Genomic DNA, 27208 nt, shown 5'->3' with positions numbered 1-27208 from the left:
TGGTGAAAGTGAATCGAAACGGTGTTCTGGTAGAAACTAATGCAGAAGAGTAACTTATTGTAAAAGAATATTTGTTGAACAACAAAATACCCTTAATTTAGATTTCTCTGAAGAAAGTGGTGGTGCCATGCCAAATTTGTTCCAGCATTCTTAGGTAGAGATGTCGCATGCAATGTTCCCTCTAATTTTTCACGAGTCTGAGCAAACACACTAACTCCCTGAGCGGTCCCTTGGACCACTGTGAGCAACATCAGACGTGCCACGTGCGCACTGTGGCCATTATTATGCATTTATTCTATTTTCAATTCAGGTTGGCTTATTTTCTTGTGCGCAACACAGATTTTCTGTGCGCGGAGACCGTGTCAGCAGTGCGCATTTGCGCACGCGCGCAGCTTAGAGGGAACATTGGTCGCATGGCCTACCAACAGCTGAGCGTAAGTTTTTCACTTACCGATATGAACCTTGAAGATCGCCATCGAGTTCAAGGAAAACTTAAAAGGTTACAAACTCAACTTTTCAAACAAGAAAACAAAACTTACAGGTAAAACAAGCTTTTTATTGGAAAACTTGCACAGAGTCATGCGACATCTCTACGTCACAATTCCCGTAAGCAGGAACAAATTCAGCATGACACCGGCACAGCGAAAAAGGAAAACTCATTTTAAACCAGAGTGTCATATCGGAACTGAACCTGGACCTTTAAACGGTTTAAACCGAAAACCGGAACCAAAATCTATACCAGTGGTGGGCAAACTGCGGCTCGCCAGCATGTTTTTTGTGGCTCTTGTAGTCGAATCTTAAAATTCCAAAAAAATTGTAAAGGCTACCAAGAGTACCGTTTATGATCGTTTCTCTCTTTTTCGTTTCTTTATTTAGGCCAGTATTTATGACAAGATGTTGATTATCCACAATTTAATGATATTTTTAGATTGAGGAATGCAGATATGGAACAACTAAACAATAAAAACTATTTATGACGTCATAAGTCCTTATGACTTGGCTCGTCAGTAAAAATTTAAAAACCAATGCGGCTCTCGGGTTCAAAAAAGTTGCCCACCCCTGATTTATACTGTTATACATTATTCTGAACCTGAACTATTGAAAACAGAGAGGCAAAAACCCGAACCGTAGTCGATGTTTTTTGTCCATAACCACTTTTTTAATATTACTTAGTAACGTTATCGAAGAGTTATTGCAAAAGTGTTTATCTATTTCTAAATGTAAAAGTCCTAAACTGAGCAATATTAACTCCCGATGAAATTCTTTGAGCTAAGCGAAATGCTACTTGAACTTGGACAGTGTAGCTAAAGAAATTAAAAAAAGCAATTAGTTAGGTTAGATAATGTCATTTGAGTTTGGAGCGAACCGTATATTAGCAAGTGTGCTGAGCCTGAACTTGAACCCGGAACGGAATAAATGTGTGCACCTGATGCAAACTCCATGCATAATCGGAGTAAAATCGGTAAAATAGATTTTTGTATAACCTGAACTGGAGTTAAACCGTTTTCAACTGCGGTTGGACTTTCTGCTTTAAACATTGACACTCTATAGAAAACTTTTTGGCTTGGAGTAAATTCAAACGAATTGCTTAAGCCGGCCAAAAGAGCTTTTATTAAGCTATTGGCTATTAGTTCAGTCTGATAATGCTAACTTGTATAGACTTCTATAATAAGCTGTTTCGTTTGCTTGCGACATTGAGCCACTGCACAAAACGTTACTTTTGAGCCCTGATATCAGCTTATCCAGTACTTTTGCCATTCTTCAAAGAAAGATAAATAAATATATTCCAAACCTATTTTACATTTAATAGTCAATATATATGATAATAATTTATGTATATCTATTTATATTTTAACTTAATATAATTTCTATATAAGCTTATAATTTCTTGAGTGCGTGCATTTCGCTGATTAATTTCGTTTGACTTATTTTATTGGTATAACGCGGTTATAACTTATAACATTACGCTATATGTACATAACGCTTTGACGTGGGGAAGCGTTTAAAGAGCGTCTGCGCACGTCTTTGCCTAAAACACGACTAATTCGAAATACGAACTGTGAAAAAGGTAAAGGACAATAACCTTTACTTGAAAACAAACATTTTGTCTTGAAGCTTTCTAGTGGAATGGATGACTAAGGCTATACATATGCTGATAGTATTGTAATTTTTAGACGCGGCTACCAGTCGTTAACTTCCACCAGCCCAAAAAATGTAGCCATCCTGGACATTACTTAACGATTAAAGCTTTAATTTTTATATACCATTAAGTTGTGTAGACTTTACATTTATGATACCTTTAAGAACAGTAGCGGTTGTTACAAGAAAATCGAAGAACTGAATTCGTTTGGCAATTTAAATCTCAAGAAAACCCGTAAAACATTTAGCGATCAAATATGGAGCACATTGTTGCATTTATACGAAAATCATTGTTGTTTGTTTTTGTCTGTGTCCAACAGTTTCGGCAAGACAGTTTAACCACTTTCAGCCCTGTTCAGGAGACACTTGCTCCAGCGTTGGCAGTGGTGTGTTGTGCTGAGGCTGCTTCATAACACCAACATGCGGAGTAATGTTTGTAGTATCTAGATCAGCCGACGGCGCTATTCCCGATTTATGCCGTCCTTTCCCGAGACATTTATAAAGCAATTCGGCCCACGGAAAAAGTCGCTGCATCCAATCTCTATTGCCCATATGTGTCAATAGAAAGGTCAAAATATCCACGCATATAATTAATATATCGTGTTTAATACTGTTGTAAGGTAGAAATATGGCCCAAATGCCGTTCAGGTCTGTAAATGCACAAAACCCGCTGATATACTGATAACGTTTGATCCACTGTAAAACTTTGTTCATTCTCATAGAAGTTTTACTCAAACCCGTATTCTTCTTTGACGGTCCTCGGTTCAGCGGGTAAAAAAACAAGAATGACATAAGCGCGTGGAATATGGCCATAACGCATTCTCCAAGAGCAAACAAAATCCTCTGTATTCCCTCACCTTGCGTAATTCCACAAATGTGGTTCGTTAGTGCAAAATTGACGGGAACGATAGACCCGACAGAATATCCGATTAAAAACACGGCCAACATTAGAACAGACAAATAACTCAAAGTTCGTGTCATTTTGGTTGTAAGATGTCGCATTAGTCTGTTGGTATAAAACGACCGCTGCCGAAACCACAAAATCAGACACCAGCTATAATACAAGATAGACGTCATGACCACTTGACTTGTGTGCAGAGGTCCACAGAGGTGCGCCAAATGAGCGAAAGATAGCACTCCAACAGACAAGGAATGCGTGAAGAAAACCGCAAACAACGACACAGCGGATATCACGTTTAAAACGGCCAAAGTACGAAAGTAGTCTTGTTTTGGTCCCTGACGATTTTTTTGCTGCCTTATCTCATACAAAATGAGAACTATCACAAAGTATAATGCAACTAGAGCGCTGGCCATGTTGATGAAGAATATTGGAGGTATTGAAAAAGAGTCTCCTTTCGTGGGGATCAGAATCCGGTCTTTCGTTGCATTCGCAACTTCGAAGCTTCCAGACATTTCGCGGCAATTAAATCTTATGCTTGAAATTCAATATGTGGGCCTAAATTCAATGCAACAACATTTGTAATTCCTTTACGACTCATGGCTTACTTAAGTGACAGCTTTCGACTGAAAATGACATTCAGCGTTTGCTCAAAAGTTCATAGCGAGATGACATTTTTTCAAAACGCTTAAAACTGTGGCCTTAGACCTAAACTTTGAAAAACAATATCAACAACTTAGTTAACTTCCAATATTTGCTGTCTGTTAGAGTTTGAATGAGAACTGTCTACGGTATAAAGGAATAACAAATCAGCCTACCTTATACATATAGGCCTATGGCAAGTAGGCTAAGATTAATGAATAGCCATAGGCTACTTCCTGCCATTGAACCGTGTGAATTGGCACATACAAAAAGCTTATTAAATTCTATGATCTGATTTGCACCTTATCTAACTAAATAGTTAACGATTTCAGACAGCTTTGATTTATTATAGAAACCCTCGTAATATCACGTTCCTAGTTTACATATAGTTTATTTGGCAAGGTTATAAAAAGCGCAATTTTCCTGACGAATCAAAGGCTCTTTAACAGCAAATTTTAAACATTTTCACCACAAACCGGTAATTTAAACTCGCAACAAACTTCGGCGTGTCCAAGACATGTTTCTTCGAGTAATTATGTAATGTTATATTCGCCTCCCTTCCTTAGGCAATCATTTTCTATACAATATCTGCGTTGCTTCATACCTTAGCTAAGCTCTCAATTATGGTTAATTATATTAATATAACTGTCATCTTATCTCAGAGTAATAAAATAACTCAACCTATGACATTTATAAGTTAATTTCTCAGTCAATCTAATTTAAACAGTTTTACAACAACAAAAAGCATGAAACACATACTACCGCAGTAAAATCTTATAACGAACTTGATTCATTGTCTTCACTAACGCATAATTATCGTCTGCTAATACGGACATTCAAAACCTAATACACTAAGTGGGAAAAAGTTCTTTGAAATGATGTGTTGAAATTCGACCTTCCAGCCCGACTTTTCACGTCATTTCGTTTCGTTCGATTACTGGTCCCAGAGACTAACATTATTATTTCGAGAGCGACAGGGTACTAAAAGTCGTAGGGTACATACATTCTACACTTACAACAGCATGAGAAAACATGCACAGAGAAAGTTTAATGAGTAAGTACATAAATAATTGAAAAAATTAGGAGGGTGCTCATTGCAAAAAATGCGGATCAATGGCCTAATCTCTCGTAATTCTCGCTTTCGCGGGTACGTCGAAACATGAATATGAGTAACAAAGAAACAAACATGGCAACGGCGATGCAAGCTATTAAGGCCACTCTGGCTTGATTCCGGCCGATTTTTGAATGAGAAGGATGCTGATGAAAATGTGAAGTGTTTCCAACCTTTGTATTTTGCGTTCTCGCCGAATGACCAGGACGCTTGATCACGAAATGAACAACTGTACAACATTGTAAAAAGTTCATCAGAATAGGCACTGTCGAAATCGTAATAGGCATAAAATTGCCTCGACAAGTTACTTAAAGTTATTAACTTGATATTTTATAACTGTGATTTGAAAGCCTTAATTTCATTTCGGTTTAAATCGTTTCCATTTGAAGAATGACTTAAAACAACGACTTACATTTACACGACACGAAATCTTTCTGCAGTTTGTAACCCTCCGAACATGAGCAACGCATTCTACCGCGTTTGTACGAGCAGATTTGACTGCATCTATTGGCCTAAATAATAAAATATTTTTTTACATATTATTAAAATAAAAAAGTATGATAACAAAAAATGATTTTGTTTTCAAAAGATGATCTATCTGAAAAGATGGACCAAGCAGTTGATTTTCTTAAAGTATTCGACTTCGAAGAAGCTATAAAAGGGCCATGTATTATTCATACTCCTAAAGTTCTCATGTAAGTATCTATAAATGATGAACTGTTGATTGCAGAGAAAACGGTATTGTTATTATTTTAGATATCAATCCCGGAGGGTGAGTTTTGGAAATTGGTGTGTGCTGTGAAAGTTTTGGTAAATTTAAGTATACTTTAGTTTAGTGATTACTTGTTATGCTTGGATTAAAAATACCAAATTTTTCGAAAGCTTCAATAGTAACGTGTAATCTCTTTTAAAGTAAAATATTGGAATGGATATGAATCTACATCAAACTACATATTGGTACCTCGCGACAAGGGCTCGTGGTTTGAAGAGGCGCCGATATCGCGAGTTGGACATGGACCCGAGAAGCTCGCCGACTTCTTCGCCTGCAAAGCTACAAAAAGGCACAGATTTGAAAAATCTTTGCATAACTTAAGAATATAAGGAAAGACTGAAGAAAACGTTTTACTACAATGTACTACTGTTTATCAGGCTTAAACAAGAACGCACGTATTTTTAATATATGCTGTACTTGGACTGTAAACTTTACAAGTAGCTTTTCAACAGCTGAAACAGAAAAAAAAAAACAAAAAAATGTGATACAAATTTATTATGGTTTACTCTACATACAAACGTACTGGTTGAAAGCAGTTCTCTTTTGTAATGTCACAAAGAAGTAGACTGCAGTGAAGGTAAATCAGGCTTCTGTCATCCGAAAGCCAAAAAATCGATGCCAAAGATACTGTCACGAGATTGCTGGAAGGAACACGTCGAGGTTTCTTGTCCAATGAACAACTTGTAATAAAAATCATTTATCGATTTTCTTTGCTTTGTAACTTACCAAAAACTCTTCATAAATTTTGTGAATATCTAATAGGGCCAAGAACATGTAAAAATAGAGTAAATAAGGTAACTGTGCGTCATACTTACCCGTCACGTAGAACATTTTGTCTCGTGGAGTCAAACGGGTCGGACGTCGGCGTAACCCAGCAATCTTTGACCTTAACCAATGGCAAATTAATAAGAATTGTATTGCTGGAGCAGTAGCATTTACTTCGTAATCAAAAAATAGATACCTGTGGAGTAAAACCTGATCTGTTATCGGCAGAATGCAGGCGATAGTAAATGACATCATCCATCCTCACTATTGGTTGGTCACCACTTGCATCATCCAAAGATACCAGAGCTTCTTCGTCACTGTACATTGTTAAGCTGTACAACGACCTTTTGACACGTCTGCTCGTTTCACTGTCATTCCTGTGCGGTCGTAAAGATTTTTTTTAAAGAAAAAATAACTGTCTCCGTTTTACCCTTTGTTAACCCCATCTCTTCGGGATTTATTATACTGATGCAATGTTTTACATTTCCCAAATAAATGCACTTTTTGTGAGGCTGTTTCTGAGGATAAGTTTTACTAAAACTTGATGCTTTTTAACACCAGACAGAAGCACATTTTGCAAAGAAAAAAATAATACTACACCGCTACTTTAATAGCGTACATACTTGACATATGCATATTCATGAGAGGTTACAAACAAGTTTCGAACAAATACGCATTGGGTTCGATATTCCAATGATGGCCGATATCGAACTATCGGCGCTAACATTGTAAATCCAGATGACGCAACAGTGTATAAATACGTGATGGATGTGTTGTCGACCTAAATATATAAAATTAGGTCAATAATTCGTTAATAAGCGTAAAAGACATGGCAAACACCTAAATTAGTGCTTTAAATTACAAGTACGCATTGGCTATCGCCCAAAGGTAGCAAATAAACACTCGGCGTTAAATATTACCGTTACTTCAACACCACATTGTCTGTCTGCTTTGTTAAAAACAATAAAGGTCGAGAAAAGATCTCCGCCGGAACTTTCAAATATGAGCGGTCGACAAGACGGGTCAGTAGCAAGAGTCATGTGACTTCCCATGGACAAGGAATCGGGACTGATTCCGAGACTACTGACGTTGCAAGTGCTTAGCCTAAGCAAGACGTAGACTGTAAATATTTGAAGAGTTTACAAGTCAATTTTTCGTCTTTGGAAAAATGCTAATCAGCTTGGGCTGATGTATATTTAGCTTAGTTAATATACTACGCTCAATGAACTATGAAGAAATTACGCAATTATGTCCATGTGCGGTTGGCACGACAGTTTGGTGATGATGTCTTTCTCAGTAAATTGTGTTCCTGAGTCTTGGAGTTCACCGCAGACTTCACTGATTGGACGATGAACTGCACAATTACTGAATTGTTCAACATTGCAATGATGTTTTGTTACCAATGTCATTGCTTAGTGGCTAACAACGTAAAATCAACTGCAAACTTAAAATATAATAATTAATTAATCAAAATCAATTAAAAGCCATACGCGGTATGGGGATCTCCCTAAAGTGAAATTCTTCTGTAAGGTTTGAAGCAATTGCTGCTCTAAGAGTGAGGAAGGCGTCAAGTTGTGAGACTTCAAACACAGTAAATCTGTATTGGAGGTTCGATTAAAAAGTTGAAGTAGCCAGCTGGTTTAGTATTCACAACAACGCGTATATGAAATAAGAATAAGCGCAATTGTTTTGGAATGTAATTAATTCGCTGAAAATAGTTTTGTATCAGTAGTACCTGACTTGTACTTCATTTGAATTAGTAGCAATTGTGTGAAAAGTTACGTTTTTGACAGCTACGGCGCTTCTGGTGGTTTCAGATACGAATGCAATAAAGCTATTCTCACTAAACGCCTTCAAACGTGTTACAATTGTTGCAAGAAAATCACTTCCATCTGCAAAAGAACGGTTCAATCATAAAGCAAACTAACTGCTTTAGACTACCAAAATCCCCAGTGATGGTTTTATAAATATCCACCGTCTAACAGAAAAAATATACGTTATGCAGTTACCAGAATTTGCATACATTAATAAATAAGTAATAGCAACTGGATGGCTAGCAATATGCACGATGAAGCAATTGTCTTCAGTATTGTAGCCTAGTCTTACTCTGATAAATACCTGCGCATGTAAAACCCCCAACTGTATCAATGCAAAGTTGATTTGACGAGCAAAGTTGGACGAAATCTATGTTGTCTTCATCGCATTCGTTGATGTTGATACAAACTGCATCATCTTGCTTGCGATGACCTGACCTATGTCATGTCAGCTTTTTAACGAACTTTTAAAGTGACATTTTTTCAATGTAACCATTTTAGATAACAAGCACCATGTTCACTCAAGAAATTTTGTTGCTGTTACTGGGTTTGCTGCTTCTTAAAACTTACAGGCAATCGCAAGCAATAGAACCGCTGCTATCGTTGCATAAGGCGTTAACGCAAGGATCAATCAACGAACAATTGGAGCTAATGCACTCACTCTGCTCATTTGCATTCGAAAACCTAAATAAAACATCAGTTGTAGAAACCAGTTAAGCGTATGCTTAACAGAATCCGACAATGAAAATAAACAAACTAAAAAATAGAACATGTTCCAGATTTCAAAGTATTGACGTTTGTATTGACACTATGTACAAAGCATTTAAACATAACACTGTGTTTGTTTGGAATGTGATGTTATACTTCACCTAGTTAAACCTGGCAAGCAATCACAGCGAAAAGAACCAGCCGTGTTCATACATAAGGTCGTATTTGGGCAATGGCTAAGTGAGGCGTTTTCACACTCATTAATGTCGACACAATTGCTCTCAGGCGAGTTGACAAATCCGGGTTGACAAAAACAACTGTAAAGTAAATTCTCAGATTACTTCATAATTTATTAGCGCTTCTTAATGAGTGGACGTTGAATAGTCGCACGCCTTGCATGTTCAATTCTTCATTATTAATATCAACAAGCGGAAGTTGTTGAATAAATCACAAGTTCGCCATTTTGCATTATAACATGACCCGTATCTAAAAACAGCAGCGTAATACTCACGTGAACGAACCGTTCGTGTTGGAACAACCTGCGTTAATTCCGCAAGGATCCACATCAGAGCATTCGTCAATATCTTCACACTGGTTGTGTTCTGTCACTTTCGCCTCGGTGCGTCGGTAGCCCGCGAAGCAATCGCACTCGTAACCCATGAATATATTGCGGCAGATCTGTTCGCAATTGTGTGTTGGAGCTGAAGAATTACACTCGTCGATATCTAGGCATGATATCCCGTCGCCTGCAGGTAGAAATTTTATATACTATAGCTTATTTCTGAAATCGTTTTCTGATTGACTCTTTTATTGTAACTTTAAGATTATAAAATTGTTTTGCTTCGTGTACTGCGTTCTAATTTAATTTCTTCGAAGTTAATGTGACACAGACATCAAGCATTGACCTCATAGACATTAACTTTTCTTTCACAATGCTTCAAAATATTCTCTAAAACTACTGCGCATCAGCCATTTTCAATCTAATAAACAATAGATCTATAATTTCGTATACCTTCGAGGCTGCTTGGACAAGGCTGACAAGTGAAACCCACAGCTGGGGCAATAGCGTCTGTACAGTTTGTGAAACAAGGACTATCAAAACACGCATTGAAGTCGAACTGGCATGATTCTCCGTCGTATGCTTCATCACATTCACAGTTTACAACCTATAGAAAATTGATTTGGTAAATAACTGAAACGTGCCGTGCACAAACAAACGCCATTCGTCTAAGTTAAAGTTCATAGTTTTAACTTTCTTATACTTTTTCCTTTAAACTAAACACTACGTGGAAAATAAGCGTTTAAGTTATTATAAATGTATAGTTATATATATTTAAAGCTTGAAATTATTCAAGTACACAACAGAATAATTACGATCATTTGCACTCACCTTGAAATCAAGTTGTCCGTATCTTGCCGGTGCGCGCCAGAGACACTGCCCTTTCCCCGAACAATCGCATATCAAGAGCGGGACAACCAGCTGACTTTCTACCAGACCGTCGCTAACGTACACGATGAGTTGAGCGGAAGTGCTGTTGGCCGCGATATCAAACAGATCAGAGCCAATATTTGCCGTCAGAATCCCAGAGTCTAAAAATAACACTAGCCGCTGGTAAAAATTGCACACAAAAATACAAACGAGAAGAAACAAACTGACAACGCAGCAAAGTACAAACCATTGATAGAAATGCCCGGCAACGATGTTACAGTGAACGTCAACGAGTCGCTGTTGTTATCTGTAGCAATAAACTGTGCGGTTGTGAAGTGGTTTGCAATAAGACGTAATTCTTCCCCTTCCCACGTAATAACAGGAGCTGAATTATCTGAAGGAAAATTAAGAGCGGTAAGCTTCAAAATTTAACGCCATATAGTATACCAAAGCAATTATACAGACCACTTGATCTTACGTAAAACACGACATTACCTGACTGCACTTCATTATCGGCTGATTCTTTCGCTATTTCACCGGTCACCATGGCAGCAGCTATGTCGTTCGTTACGGCAAGATCAAACATACAGGAGAGGGAGCTGGAGCAAGTGCTCTTAAGGTTATTGTACTCCTCCTGAGTCAAATCATCGATTAGGTCGGTAAGGAAGGGAGGAGTGTGGTTGCCAGGGTTGAATGTGCTGTAATTTGTATCGCTTGGGTACACGAAGAGACTCTCATCTTCGGGTAACTTCCCTAATTCAACAACATAAAATATGAAAAATAATTAAGCAAATTATTATTAGCAAATGTCAGTCTAACTTGAATATGTTTTCATTTCGTTTTTGTTAGATATGCTACCAAATTGGTAGGCGGATAGACATGCACCAGAGCACAAAAGTAACGCAAAATTTTTGGTTTCAAAAACTATTTTGAGTTTGTGAAGGATAACAAACAAAATGTAAACAAACATTGCTCACATAATTTTCCGTAGTTATACACCTTCTCTTGATCAAACGTGCCTTCCAAGAGGTCATTACGTCCATTTAACATAAAGTCGCTGGTATTTAAGACTGTTCCGCTGGGCGTCTCAAAGGTTCCTAGAATTAAGTCACACCCGTTACGAAACTTTTGCACTTTGAGTAACGGAAGGAAACATTTCATAGTTACATTTTTAGTTACTAACCAAGCAGGCCCTTTACTCGGTCTCTAAAATCATCGCTGACAGAAAGAGAAAAGCCCAACACACCCCTGATGGTGAATACAGTAATCGTTATGTTTGGAGAGAAGGTTACTTCATAATTTACGTCGCTTGTACGTTGATACAATAGGTGAGGAAGAGCTTCCTGTAAGTTGAGTTCGTCTAAGAACATGTGATGAAAACATAAACATCTTTCTTGTATTCTGGCGAACTTCTTCAAAATTTTTAACTGATCAATGTTGTAAACTACATTCCACAAAGAATATCCAGGATATGTTAAGCAAAGGATGTACTGTAGCTAACAAAAAATTTTCACCTGAAAAAACGATAGGACTGCCATTGACAGAAACATTAGTCTGATTTGCGTTGAGATTTGAAGGCTCAAACAGAACCTAAAAACAGGTGTAAATTTGTTTAAAATAAGGTGTTTGACCTGTTTGGAACAAAACACAATATGCATCATATCAACATTAACGCTCATTTCCAAAATTTAGTCTAATCGAGACGCAATACCAAGTTGTCAGTTACAAAATCTTTGGCTACTAATGCAGAAAAGACAGTAGCTTTGGTTGGATTTTGGTCTACGTCAAGGGCCAAAGCCATTCGGCCTTGAAGTTCAAATTCGTTGGGAGCTCTGAGGAGGATATATTCCCCAAGATCATTGAACGTGTATTCGTCACCATATACTGTTTGCAGGTGAGGATCACCGAATGTAAATCCTGTAAATGATATCGGCTCAGTTAAAATATTCGCTGTATATTGTAAACTGCATTCTTCATATAAAGATAATATAGTTAGAATATTGAATTAGTATCCGTGACTAATTCTTGACATGGCACGAATAAAGAAGGCAGTTATTAAGGTTAAAACATGCTGAAAAAATGCTTACGTATTCTGGGGAAGAAATAAAGTATCGTGCTTGCCGTTGGCCTTTTCTGTCTGAACAAGTCGCAGTAGTAACTACCAGCAGTGCAGCAATCTATTTCAGGTTGGTAATCTGTTTCTGATATATCCAATAAACTATAATTAACTTACATCTTAAGCGTTCAATTCAAATCCTTATTGCCATCTACTTATTTACTTAATTATATCTTTTAGCGTAAATTCATTTATTGTTTGTAATGATATAATAGATTTACACTGAGATAATAATTGCATCTACAATCTTACGTAGAAAACTATTATATAGCTGCTCAATTGTATCCGATGATAAAGCAGTGATGGGTATTTGTGTGCGCTGGAACCGACTGTACAGTGGTTCGAAGCGACCTAAGTTCGAATCGTAACAACACAATGGACCAGTGTATGAAGGAAAGAATATCGAAGAAAAACGAAGCTGGTAGCAAACTACGCCTGCAACAAATTTTAAGGAATTTCGTACATTCCTTTGGTATTATAGACGAAGGTATTAAAAATTAAATATATACCTATTAAAATAAAACCTCTTACCAGGAGGATAAAAGACAGAAGTGTCCAGACCAAGACGCTGAAGTTGACGCAGATTTCCTGGTGATCTGGTCCAGCGTCGGTCACGCCTGGCATGAAACCAGGCCCAAGGACAAGATGAATAGTGGCCTAATGAGGACAGCATTGAGTCACTGTTACACCAGTCCAAGCAGCTCCCTTCACGGTTGCTAGTAAGGTTATCTGACACTGAGTACCGGTAAGTTCCGAGCAATCCTGCAAACGTAACAAACAAATTCTACAGTCACGGGGATTTTTAATCTATATATTTGATCCCACAGTTGTCACATGCCCTCTGATATAGGTTGAAAGCACCACATATAATAATGCTTATCTGGTAAAACATAAAAGAGATGACAGTTTATCATATATTGTATCTGATGGGAGACAAAGACAAATCCTATTTTAGCTGCACATATTTCAAAACTCTTGACTTTAAAAAAGCAATGTTGAAAGTGGATGTTCATTAACTGGAAGCTAAAAGGATCATTAAATTACTTTGGATTATCCAAAGTAAGTAAATGATCTTCTCCTGTAATTAAACATAGATTGTTCTAACTTGATTGTAACAAAACATTGCAGTGGGACAAATAGAACCACAGTAAGGACTTTAATTACTGTAATAAAAGCGATGCAATTAACATGTGGTGATTGATATGTATCAGTGGGAATTGTGTGGGTTGTATGCGGTCAAAAAAGGTATATATCTATTAAACTCTTAAACACTATATCTATTCAAGATGATCCAGCATTTGTAAAATATATTGTTGCAAATAAAACGAAAAAGATTTAATTAAACAACGAAGGTAATGAATTCACACTGACCGATGTTACTGTCCTCATATGGCGCTCTTTCATTGATTGGAACTCTTGTTTCACCATTTGAATTAATGAATCCAATAAAAGGAGGTCTAACAACAGCACCACTTCCTGTCAGTTGGGGTATCCACTGAAATCTGCATTCCGAATAGATGAACCAGGCATACGTTTTTGAACCATCTGATGCGAGAATGCATTGAAATGTACTCGGCTAAAACCATTTTATAAATCATTCAATTAAACATGTGCAGCAGAGTTTGAATATCAACATAAATGAGTAAGTTATTCTTGACGAACCCGCATAGAACTAATGCAATTTGTCAATCACAAAAAAGTTTAGATAAAACTTTAATTATTCAGAAAAAGAATAACTTACATAGTCTCCGAACTGACGTATAGGATGTGGAATGACATTTCTCCATTCAACAATTAATAGAAATAATGGAGTGAAGTCAGAAGGTTGCAATAATAATGCGCGGGCTAAGGCAGGGTCTTCTGATGGCTGAAGACCAGCCGAGTCAGCAAAGACCTAAATTGGCTTAAAATTTAGCAGAAATATAAAACAACTAGTAACTGTGCAAATTCTCCGATATTTATTTTCAGTAAATATGTTAAATTCGTAATGTTTGAAACATGAAAAAGCATACCGTATTAATACTCAAGCATTATTTTTTTAAGGATAACATATCTTCCAATACAAATATATACTAAACAATGCTCTAATATCACAAATAAAAAGTAGCCAGTTACACATAAAAGAGAGAAGACAAAGATTCAAGCGGATTTTGGTCACTTTATTTTTGTTAAATGAGTGAAATATCTGTAATTCGGAAATGTGCAAAGGTTGTCAAATTTTAGGTTAGTTATCAGTAGATGATATTTGACATAACATACCTAATCGCCAAACTATCTATGCTTTCCAATACAATTGTGCAAAATGTAATATTCCATTCATATAAATAACTCATAAATGTAAAGTTCGCAAACCTGCCAGAACACATTGCCACCTTCTTCTTCATCTATAAGAAAAACATCCCAAAATGGAGCAATGGTTTGATGATTCTGAACCTGATTAAAATTGTTCAAACGACGAATACGTTCCACAGCATTAGTAAAGTAAATCAAACCGTTTTTGTGTACATATATGAATTGAAAACGCTCATTTCCAAACGGTATTGGTATTCTAAGAGAATAAAACAGTTAATCAGCCTTTTCTCACTGGTCTAAACACACATAATTACATACAGGACAAGTGGTGATTATTACTACAAAACAACAACATAAAGGATGAACAAGAAAGTTGAAACATGTATGAAATTTATACTCACTGAGTTGTTATGCATATAGCTACATTATCATCTAATCTATTATCTTGTGCCAATGTTATATGCAGATCTGGATGACAAGTGAATCCATCTCCACTGGTTTAAAAAAACATCCAAGTTAAGCGTTAAAAATAGAACTCAGTTGAGAGTATAATACTGGGTTCGAATGCGTGATGAAAAAATGCAGTAAAAAGCACGAAATGAACACTGCCACATTTTACATCAGGATTAAATTCAATCATGATGATAAATAAAGCAAATTGATTAAAAACATGGATTAAACGTTTTAGTTATAAGGTAATCAGATAAGTCTTTCGCAATGAACCAAAAATGGTTCAGTTCTATTTGATTAAAAATGCAAGACAATTCAGATGACAAAAAAGCAAAAAATTACTGCAATTTAGTTGAAGTCAATGCATTGTGAATATTAACATTTCCGTTTTACCAAAAATTTGTTGAACAAACACAACTATAACTTCCTGTTGAATCGATGCACTGGGCGTTAGGATCACAAGGGTCTTCCGAGCATTCATTTATATTGATTGTGCAGGATTTCCCTTAAAATAAGATATACTCATAATTGTTATAAATACTTAAACCTAAAGATCAAACTTAAGCACATTCAAAAATAAATCTTGTTCTGTACATATCATAGTCTGTTGACGGCCGCAATGGGTTAGATGTACTTTGAAGTTGTAAGCTATACCTTCAAGCAGACGATGGGCCACATGCTGTGCCTTTGCTGTACAGCTGCATGTGAATATGAACGGCCCATACAAAAAATTAGTAATATTTTACTCTACCTCAGGTTATTGACAAATTTATTTTCAAAGTATTATGGCAAAGTTCTCAATAAAAAGCGTTTACATTAATTAGTAGATGTTTCACGATAGTTGTTACTTGAATGTCCAAGACTTATCTGGGAACCACTTTAAAAGAAATCCACCATATTTAATTCAGCTTGTTCAAGTAAACTTAACTGTTTTTATAACCCTACAGAGTGCAAACTGCATATAAAAACCTTGCCAGTTGCCACTATTTATAAGAAATTGAAAACTCTCATCAACAATTGTCTCCACTTATCTGTTTATAGTTATATTTTAAAGCCTTGTGCACCTGTACGTTAACTGGCGAAGTTTTAAGTGTTTAGAACGTCCATACTATACCAGCTCACACCTAAGCAGAGACAGTAAATAGCCTACTCTGGTCGTACAGACGTCAGGGCTGTTGAAGGTTGAATGCATCAGCCCTGCCAGATAAACCCATGCACACATATAGTAAAATCTTGCTAAATAATAGGCTTAAATGTTTACACCAGGCTAATTTAGTGTCAGTCATACAGTGTCACATTTCACTGCAAAGTTTGTAGCAGCAAGGCAATAAACCGAGCAGTTTCAAACCTGGGATAACGACTGCTGGAAATCCCCGTGCAAGTGACACTTGGCTTGTTGATTGGTTTATGGCGTAGCTTAGAACTTCAAAATATTGCTTGCCATCAGACTACAAACTACTTAACAACTTACCTGTAAAACCAGGAAAGCAATTACACTGAAAAGAGCCGATGGTATTTGTGCAATTCCCAAAGATACATTGGTTAGGTTGATTGCATTCATCAATGTCTGCAATAACATTTCAAACAATATCCCACCAAGCAAGAAAAAAAGTAACATGTAACAAAAACAGTTAAAAACTTAAGGAAATCTGCAATTACCTAATTTTATTTGATAAAATATTTAAGATATACTTGTTCAATTATTTAAACATGTTCAGCAAATGCTGCAGATTACATATGTATATTGTATAAGCTGCTTACCAACACAAGTGTTTCCATTTTTGGTGAAGCCTATATTACATACACAAGCATATCCCAGTATTGTATCATTTAGCACAACACACTGGCTTAAGTCTCCACATGGATTTGGTTGACATGGATCTGCATAATGTTGAAGATTGTTTACTATCATGCAGGCAAAGTTTTCCGGAAAGTTTGAAACATATGCACCAAAAACAAATAAAAATTTTTTTATTTTAGTTTATCATTATTTGTCACTTACCAATGCAAGTAATACCATTGAAACTATAATTTGAATGGCAATTGCAAACATATTCTGTTGATGAACTTGTGTCTGGAAGGCATTCATGTAAGTGACCACAAGGGTTTGGCTCACAAACAACTGCACAAAAAGTTATCTGATGAACACGCATCAAAGTTCTGGAAGTGCGACAAAAATTATAAATATTTGAACAATAACCTTTTTTGTAGCGCATAAATGTAAATACAATTACATTTTATTTCACTGCAAGTTAAAAGTAAATTGAACATACAGGTGCAACTGGTCCCATTTCCTTGAAAGAATCTATTACAAATGCAACTATAGCCATTCTCCAAGTTGGTACAGGTTGCATTTTGATGACAAATATGTGATCCATTTACACACTTATCAGTTTCTACAAAAACAGATACATTTGGAGATATTACCACAGCAGATAGTACAAAAGTTTTACTTGTTACCTTCACTTACCAATACAGATGATATTGTTATAGAAGTAACCACAAGCACAAACACAAGAACAATCTTGCACATTATCACTTACAGCAACACACTCATGTTCTTCTCAACACGGATTTGGTTAACAAACATTTGAGAACGGGGAAAAAATTTAACAGAAAAAAACATAACAGATTAATTAGAATCAATAGCAGAAAATATAATTATTTTCAAAGCACATGTAAATTAACTCAAACAAATTGTAAAACCATTTATTCAGGCACATAAACCATACGATCAGTCAACAAAACATAAAATTTTCAACACGGCGAGTGGTAAGAAATTGGACAAAAACTAAAAGTTTAATTCCAAACAACCCTTAACTTACTTTTACAAGTTCTACCATTAAACAAGTGTCCTGCAGCACACTTGCATGTGTAACCTTGTACATTATCAATCACAGCAACACACTCATGTTCTTCTCCGCATGGATTTGGTTCACAAGTGACTGAAATGATAAATTCAAACAATTAATACAAACCAACAATATTTCATTAAACATCAAACTTAAAAATAAAAAATTAAACTAAAAAAATGAAACTTACATTCACAGTCAACACCATCACCATGAAAAAATTCATTGCATGTGCAATTGAAACCATCTTCTAGGACGATGCAAGTCGCATTTGCATGACAATTATGAAATCCAACTGAACAATCGTTTATTTCTGAAGAAAAATAATTAAGCAAATTAGCAAAAACATGTTTTGACAATTTTAAGATAAAATTCTCTGCAAGTCTGCACTCACCAATACAAGTGATACTGTTATAGAAGTAACCAAAGGCACAAGAACAGGCATAACCTTGCACATTATCATTCACAGCAATACACTTATGTTTTTCTCCACATGGATTTGGTTCACAAACATCTGTAAAATGGAAAACTTTTAATAGAATTAATCATAGCAGCTTACTTGGATTTGATAATAGAAAATTTGATTATTTTCGACACTCATGTGCATTCACTAGGGTTGGGATTTTGGGACTAAATTTGAAATCCCGGGATTATCACCCTGCAATCCTGGGACTCTTTGGGATTAACAAAGTAAAAAGTGTACACATATAATCAAAACAAAGCAAGTTTATTTATTGCAATACTGACGCAAAAACAGCACTACATTAAGAGTGTCACCATTAAGACGATTTCTAATTTATTGCCACAATAACCAAGGGCAAAGAACGCACGTTCGGCCTCAACTGATGTAGGTTTGATGGTTTTCAGTGCTCCACAGTTTTTCCAAGTTTTCTGGCTGCTTCTTGCTTGTCTCATATAGCATCATTTCTTTCTGCAACACTCGAGAATTGACCTCGTCGCCCTCGAATAGAAACCGCAGGATTTGATTAAATATAAACAACAGAAACCGCACGATTTGATTAAAAATAAACAATAGAAGCCGCATAAGCCCTCGTATAGAAGCCGCAGAAGACAATGATGAAATTGCTTCTTTACTAATAAAAGAAAACGAAGCAAACATATCTAAAGACATGCAATAAAAATTACTCAAGCATTGTACATATGTTTTATTTCAACTAAGGTATTGTATCAATGGTCATTTTCAACATCATCAATAGTACTGATATTGTTCAAGTCATTATTATCACTGGAACGTACATTTCCTTTTGGTTTTGTTTGCTTTAAACAAATGCGACAATAGTAGCAGCTGAAGGATTAGCGGTTTTACAAAAAGAGACAATAAAATTGCAGCTGACTTACTGTTTCCGTTTTCTTGTTACCGGTACTTATGGTAGATAAACTTGAATGCCCACTGAGCACCAATTAGAAGAGAAAAACATTCATGCAACAAAATAGAAGCCGCCCTCGAATAGAAGCCGCACAAAACGTTCAAAAATAAAAAATAGTAGCCGCGGTTTCTATTCAAGAAAATACGGTATTCATTTTCATAAGCTGCCATAAATGCTTTCAGCTCTTGAGCTAAGGTCATTTAACTTGCAGTATCCTGGCTGCTATCCACTTTGATTTCTTCATGTTCTTCAGTAGTGCCATCTGGATCTGAATCGTTAGTAGAAAACAATCTTTGAATAAGATTTGTTGCCAAGGTGGCAAATTTTTGGCGTCTTAAGCGATTTCCAAGCTGATCGTGAGGTTGATCAATGTATGATGGTTTCCTAATGTATTCGATAAAATGAATTAGACGATTTGAATCCTAAACCTTTCATTTAGGTTTTTGTTAAATTCTGATCTCAGATCTTCAAGTTTCTTCGAGACGAACGCAATTATTTTTTCTGATAGCAACAAGTCTGCTTCTTCACTAGCTAGAGCGTCAACAGCAGCCTTGAAGGGCGCCAGGGCTTCACACATAAAATTTTTCTTTTCAAATCCTCATAAGATAAATCAAACTGAACATCAAGCTGCACCAATGCCATTTTGATCTCTTTCCTCAACTCATAGAATATCTTCAGCATTGTCAGCAAACTATTCCACCTTGCAATCTAATAGAAGCATTTTCTCTTTACCAAAAGTCTCCAAAATAAAGGGCTGGAGATTGTAATCGTTTTTAACGGGAGAACGTCAAAAGACTTTGACTGTTTTTCGCACTTTTCTCACAACATTTTGCAAGCTAGGTGACAAAAGAGGAGCGAATTCAACTTCCTCAGAATCATCCTCAGCAACTGTCTCAGGGTCACTTCCAAAATCAGTTACATCAGTGGAGGCTTTACTAGAATAATACTTAGAATTAGATGTCTTATACAAAACATCACAAACAGCCAAATGGATCGCGTTGGCATAGCAGGTCACATGTTGAGGGCTAGTGTCCTTTCCAAATTTTACCATAACACTGGCACCATCAGTGACTGTTTCCACCATATCTTTTTTCAGGTTCAAACTAAAGCATTCCAATCATTCTTCAACCAGCTTTACTGCCTTTGCTGCATTCATGCTTCCATGGATGCAAATCAACCATTTTTTGTTTGATTGCGATAAACTCTTCATGGACTAGCTTTATAATTTTCTCTCTGTACTTGATCACTAAATCCTGAACCTGCTGGTGGGATCTGGGCAAATCATATCCGTCAGCCTGGAATGCTCGACGCAGTCGCTTGCTTATGGTAAATTGGTTAAATGTACGCCCATCCACAGCAGTCAACTGACTAAGCAGTTCGAGGCTCGGCTTCTTCAACTTGAAAAAAGAGTCAATCTTTCGGACTTTACATTTTTGCTGATCTTCTGCTGAAGCTTCCATCAGACAGGACCTCACTGCAATTTGACGACTTACTTTCGAGTGGGTAATTAGTCCCTTTGTACTTGATCCAACAGCTTTGAAAACAGATTGGCACAGATTACACTTTGCTTTATCTGTAATTGTGAAGTATGAAAAGTTTTGCCAGACTTTGGACTTTCTCTGTAAACTTACATCTTCAAAATTAGACATTTTGATTACAATTTGCCAGAACTAGTAGCAAGCATATGAAAACAGGTTGACTAAAACCTGATGCACAAAGTTCAAGCCCATGTGATAAAAGCAATTGTTCAGCTATTGTTACCCTATAGGTAGCATGACAATACTGTGACAACACTTTGTGACAAACCTAAGTGGCTAGCTACTGTAAAACTGTTTCAAACCAATTTAATCCACGTATCAAGCAATATTGAACTACCAAAACGTAAACTAAAAATTCCCTGGATTTCAAGACAAAAAATCTCAGGATCGAGATTGGAAAAAATGGTCAAAATCCCGGGGTCTCAACCCTAGCATTAACTCAATTAAATAGTAAAACCATTCATTTTAGCAGGAACACTATACATACATATACATTATACAATAAGTTAGAAAGCCAAACATAAAGTTTTTAACACAGTGAGTTGTATAAAATTAAACAAAAACTAAAAGTTTAATTCCAAACAACCCTTAACTTACTTTTACAAGTTCTACCGTTAAACAAGTGCCCTGCAGCACAATTGCATGAGTAACCTTGCACATTATCACTCACAGCAACACACTCGTGTTCTTCTCCGCATGGATTTGGTTCACAAACATCTGAAAAGTGGAAAAGTTGTAGCTTAAATGACCGCAATCAGATCACACATAAAATATAACAACTTTCAACATACATGTGCAATTGGTTCCATCGCCAATGAAAAATTCATTGCATGTGCAATTGAATCCATCTACAAGGTCAGTGCATGTGGCATTTGGATGACAGTTATGAGAACCAACTGAGCAATCATTTATTTCTAAAGATGAAACGCAAAAAAACAAAAGATGGTATGGACGTTGTCATAATTAGAATAATTTTACTTAATAATTCTTCCATAATCTTTTGTTACTAACAAAAGATTTTGAATAAAAATTTTATGAACCAATATGTTTTTGGTTTCCTGTGCTTGGATATTAATTCAAAAAACTACTACACGAAAAAACTCTCCTAATTAATTAGATAAGAACAACCTAAATCTTTAGTATGAATCAATTATAAGACTTTTTTAAGAAACATTTATCAGTAAATCTGCCCTTACCAATGCAAGTCATTTTGTCATAGAAGTAACCATTAACACACTTGCATGTGTAACCTTGTACATTATCAATCACAGCAACACACTCATGTTCTTCTCCGCATGGATTTGGTTCACAAGTGACTGAAATTGATAAATTCAAACAATTAATACAAACCAACAATATTTCATTTAACATCAAACTTAATAATAAAGAATTAAACTAAAAAATGAAACTTACATTCACAGTCAACACCATCACCATGAAAAAATTCATTGCATGTGCAATTGAAACCATCTTCTAGGACGATGCAAGTCGCATTTGCATGACAATTATGAAATCCAACTGAACAATCGTTTATTTCTGAAGAAAAATAATTAAGCAAATTAGCAAAAACATGTTTTGACAATTTTAAGATAAAATTCTCTGCAAGTCTGCACTCACCAATACAAGTGACACTGTCATAGAAGTAACCAAAGGCACAAGAACAGGCATAACCTTGCACATCATCATTCACAACAATACACTTATGTTTTTCTCCACATGGATTTGGTTCACAAACATCTGTAAAATGGAAAACTTTTAATAGAATTAATCATAGCAGCTTACTTGGATTTAATAATGGAAAACTTGATTATTTTCGACACTCATGTGCATTAACTAGGGTTGGGATTTTGGGACTAAATTTGAAATCCCGGGATTATCACCATACAATCCCGGGACTTTTCGGGATTAACAAAGTAAAAAGTGTACACATATAATCAAAACAAAGCAAGTTTATTTATTGCAATACTGACGCAAAAACAGCAGTGCATCAAGGGTATCACCATTAAGACGATTTCTAATTTTATTGCCAAAATAACCAAGGGCTGAGAACGCACGTTCAACCTCAACTGATGTAGGTTTGATGGTTTTCAGGGCTCCATACAGTTTTTTTAAGTTTTCTGGCTTCTTCTTGCTTGTCTCATATAGCATCATTTCTTTCTGCAACACTCGAGTGTTGACCTTACGGCATTCTGCCTATTCATTTTCATAAGCTGCCATAAATGCATTCAGCTCTTGAGCTAAGGTCATTTAACTTGGAGTATCCTGGCTGCTATCCACTTTGATTTCTTCATGTTCTTCAGTAGTGCCATCTGGATCTGAATCGTTAGTAGAAAACAATCTTTGAATAAGATTTGTTGCCAAGGTGGCAAATTTTTGGCGTCTTAAGCGATTTCCAAGCTGATCGTGAGGTTGATCAATGTATGATGGTTTCCTAATGTATTCGATAAAATGAATTAGACGATTTGAATCCTAAACCTTTCATTTAGGTTTTTGTTAAATTCTGATCTCAGATCTTCAAGTTTCTTCGAGACGAACGCAATTATTTTTTCTGATAGCAACAAGTCTGCTTCTTCACTAGCTAGAGCGTCAACAGCAGCCTTGAAGGGCGCCAGGGCTTCACACATAAAATTTTTCTTTTCAAATCCTCATAAGATAAATCAAACTGAACATCAAGCTGCACCAATGCCATTTTGATCTCTTTCCTCAACTCATAGAATATCTTCAGCATTGTCAGCAAACTATTCCACCTTGCAATCTAATAGAAGCATTTTCTCTTTACCAAAAGTCTCCAAAATAAAGGGCTGGAGATTGCAATCGTTTTTAACGGGAGAACGTCAAAAGACTTTGACTGTTTTTCGCACTTTTCTAATCACATTTTGCAAGCTAGGTGAAGAAACCCGTAACAAGCATATGAAAATAGGTTGACTAAAACCTGATGCACAAGGTTCAAGCCCATGTGATAAAAGCGATTGTTCAGCTATTGTTACCCAGTAGGTAGCATGACAATACTATGACAAAACCTTGTGATGAATCTAAGTGGCTAGCTATTGTAAAACTGTTTTAAACCAATTTAATCCACATATCAAGCAGTATTGAACTGCCAAAACGTAACTCAGAATACCCTGGACTTCAGGACAAAAAATCCCAGGATCGAGAGGGGGACAAATGGTTAAAATACAAGTATCTCAACCCTAGCAGTAAATAATAAAACCATTTATTTTGGCAGGAACACCATAATACATATACATTATACAATAACTCAGCATACCAAACATTAAGTTTTGAACACAGTGAGTTGAATAAAATTAAACAAAAACTAAAAGTTTAATTCCAAACAACCCTTAACTTACTTTTACAAGTTCTACCGTTAAACAAGTGTCCTGCAGCACAATTGCATGTGTAACCTTGCACATTATCACTCACAGCAACACACTCATGTTCTTCTCCGCATGGATTTGGTTCACAAACATCTGAAAAGTGGAAAAGTAATAGCTTAAATGACCACAATCAGATCACACATAAAATATAACAACTTTCAACATACATGTGCAATTGGTTCCATCGCCAATGAAAAAATCATTGCATGTGCAATTGAATCCATCTACAAGCTCAGTGCATGTAGCATTTGGATGACAGTTATGAGAACCAACTGAGCATCCATTTATTTCTAAACACAAAAGAATTTCAAATTCCAAAACATGTATGGTATTTGTCATACGACGACCAAAAACAATACTGCGAAATGTTACATTAAATGTTTAAAAAAAACTTGGCCAACATAAATTTATAAAAGAATAATTTCATTAAATATCATTCCAAACGGATTCATATTTTTTCAACAATTAATTTTCAGTCTATTGGTCATAAACAAAGATAACACAATAACAATTATAATTTGTAATAAGCAACTTACACAACAAAAATCTTAAATAAATTAATCCAAAAAAAACTTTACTTTGTACGATCATGTTATAACATTTTTAAGCACGATTTTATCAGCATGAGAAAACTGCACTTACCAATACAGGTGATGTTATCATAGAAGTAACCATCAGCACACTTGCATGTGTAACCTTGCACATTATCACTCACAGCAACACACTCGTGTTCTTCTCCGCATGGATTTGGTTCACAAACATCTGGAAAGTGGAAAAGTAGTAGCTTAAACATTTATAATCAAATCACACATAAAATAAAAGTACTTTCAACATACATGTGCAATTGGTTCCATCGCCAATGAAAAATTCATTGCATGTGCAATTGAATCCATCTACAAGGTCAGTGCATGTAGCATTTGGATGACAGTTATGAGAACCAACTGAGCATCCATTTATTTCTAAACACAAAACAGGACAAAATGCCATAAATAGCATCAAAGTAGTCATTTTATTAACACACACTCCAGGAAACAATACTGCATCAAGTTTAATCCAACTATTTAAAACTGGCCAAACCAGTACTATGGTGCTTATAAACTCTTAATTTCATTAAATAACAACAAGTAATTTAAGGGTTTTATCTTGATGTAATGTTACCAACAAAAAGACTTTAAGCACACACAGTTTCTTTAAGAAAATTGTTTAGTTTGCTGAGCATTGAAAACGTAGAAAAATACCAAACCAAACATGAAAAAGATTTCCTAATTAATGAGAAAAATTCTTAAGTATTTAAAACAACAATTTCCTGCAAGCTTGCACAAGCTTACCAATGCAGGTCGTATTGTCATAGAAGTAAACTTCAGCACACTTGCACGTGTAACCTTGCACATTATCACTCACAGCAACACACTCATGTTCTTCTCCGCACGGATTTGGTTCACAAACATCTGAAAAGTGGAAAAGTAATAGCTTAAATAACCACAATCAGATCACATATAAAATATAACAACTGTCAACATACATGAGCAATTGGTTCCATCGCCAATGAAAAATTCATTGCATGTGCAGTTGAATCCATCTACAAGGTCAGTGCATGTAGCATTTGGATGACAGTTATGAGAACCAACTGAGCATCCATTTATTTCTAAACACAAAAGAATTTCAAATTCCAAAGCATTAATGGTATTTGTCATATGATAATCAAAAACAATACTGCAACAAGTTACATTAAACGTTTAAAAATAACTTGGTCGATACACTTTGATTTTATGAAACGTTAATTTCAATTAAGTATCATTCCAAACGCATTCATACTTTTTCAAAACTTAATTTTAAGTCTATTCGTCATAAACAAACATAACACAATAAAAACGACAATTTGTAATAAGCAACATGTTCAGCAAAATTCTTAAAAAAATTAAACTGAAAAAAACTTTACTTTGTACGATCATGTTATCACATTTTTAAGCACAATTTTATCAGCATGACAAAACTGCACTTACCAATACAGGTGATGTTATCATAGAAGTAACCATCAGCACACTTGCATGTGTAACTTTGCACATTTTCACTCACAGCAACACATTCATGTTCTTCTCCGCATGGATTTGGTTCACAAACATCTGATAAGTGGAAAAATTGGCGCTGAAATATTTATAATCAAATCACACAAAATAAAAATACTTTCAACATACTTGTGCAATTGGTTCCATCACCACTGAAAAATTCATTGCATATGCAATTGAATCCATCTACAAGATCAGTGCATGTAGCATTTGGATGACAGTTATGAGAACCAACTGAGCATCCATTTATTTCTAAACACAAAAGAATTTCAAATTCCAAAACATGTATGGTATTTGTCATACGATGACCAAAAACAATACTACGACAAGTTACATTAAACGTTTAAAAATAACTTGGCCAACATAAATTTATAAAAGAATAATTTCATTAAATATCATTCGAAACGGATTCATACTTTTTCAACAATTAATTTTCAGTCTATTCGTCATAAACAAAGATAACACAATAACAATTATAATTTGTAATAAGCAACTTACACAACAAAAATCTTAAATAAATTAATCCAAAAAAAACTTTACTTTGTACGATTATGTTATAACATTTTTAAGCACGACTTTATCAGCATGACAAAACTGCACTTACCAATACAGGTGATGTTATCATAGAAGTAACCATCAGCACACTTGCATGTGTAACCTTGCACATTATCACTCACAGCAACACACTCGTGTTCTTCTCCGCATGGATTTGGTTCACAAACATCTGAAAAGTGGAAAAGTAATAGCTTAAATAACCACAATCAGATCACACATAAAATATAACAACTTTCAACATACATGTGCAACTGGTTCCATCGCCAATGAATAATTCATTGCATGTGCAATTGAAT

General features: G+C 35.6%; 2 protein-coding genes across 2 annotated transcripts; both read right to left on the bottom strand.

The window, feature by feature from the left end:
* Positions 1 to 2113: 2113 nt before the first annotated feature.
* On the bottom strand, positions 2114 to 3829 carry LOC143469017 (uncharacterized). Its single transcript, XM_076966536.1, has one exon. It carries the CDS (start codon positions 3550 to 3552, stop codon positions 2485 to 2487), a length of 1068 nt encoding a protein of 355 aa, XP_076822651.1. The 5' UTR covers positions 3553 to 3829; the 3' UTR covers positions 2114 to 2484.
* A 526-nt stretch (positions 3830 to 4355) lies between these two features.
* On the bottom strand, positions 4356 to 27157 carry LOC143468665 (uncharacterized). Its single transcript, XM_076965996.1, has 53 exons — positions 27145 to 27157; positions 26962 to 27081; positions 26487 to 26609; positions 26295 to 26414; positions 25814 to 25936; positions 25620 to 25739; positions 25128 to 25250; positions 24934 to 25053; positions 24459 to 24581; positions 24265 to 24384; positions 22532 to 22651; positions 22328 to 22450; positions 22111 to 22230; positions 21706 to 21828; positions 21512 to 21631; positions 18383 to 18502; positions 18179 to 18301; positions 17962 to 18081; positions 17410 to 17532; positions 17139 to 17258; positions 16898 to 17017; positions 16608 to 16703; positions 15530 to 15641; positions 15088 to 15180; positions 14747 to 14942; positions 14136 to 14288; positions 13766 to 13970; positions 12926 to 13156; positions 12647 to 12829; positions 12366 to 12479; positions 11990 to 12195; positions 11793 to 11868; positions 11462 to 11638; positions 11256 to 11375; positions 10774 to 11031; positions 10526 to 10672; positions 10240 to 10439; positions 9862 to 10015; positions 9361 to 9595; positions 9011 to 9166; positions 8712 to 8825; positions 8446 to 8579; positions 8063 to 8219; positions 7818 to 7924; positions 7570 to 7681; positions 7248 to 7431; positions 6951 to 7108; positions 6524 to 6704; positions 6378 to 6448; positions 6086 to 6242; positions 5752 to 5841; positions 5203 to 5302; positions 4356 to 5019 (listed from the first exon to the last, which is right to left on the bottom strand). Exons 1-53 carry the CDS (start codon positions 27155 to 27157, stop codon positions 4790 to 4792), a joined length of 7344 nt encoding a protein of 2447 aa, XP_076822111.1. The 3' UTR covers positions 4356 to 4789.
* Positions 27158 to 27208: the final 51 nt, after the last annotated feature.

The sequence above is a fragment of the Clavelina lepadiformis genome, chromosome 8 (assembly GCF_947623445.1).
Source record: "Clavelina lepadiformis chromosome 8, kaClaLepa1.1, whole genome shotgun sequence".
Taxonomy (NCBI): domain Eukaryota; kingdom Metazoa; phylum Chordata; class Ascidiacea; order Aplousobranchia; family Clavelinidae; genus Clavelina; species Clavelina lepadiformis.
This window is presented reverse-complemented; position numbering and strand designations above follow the sequence as displayed.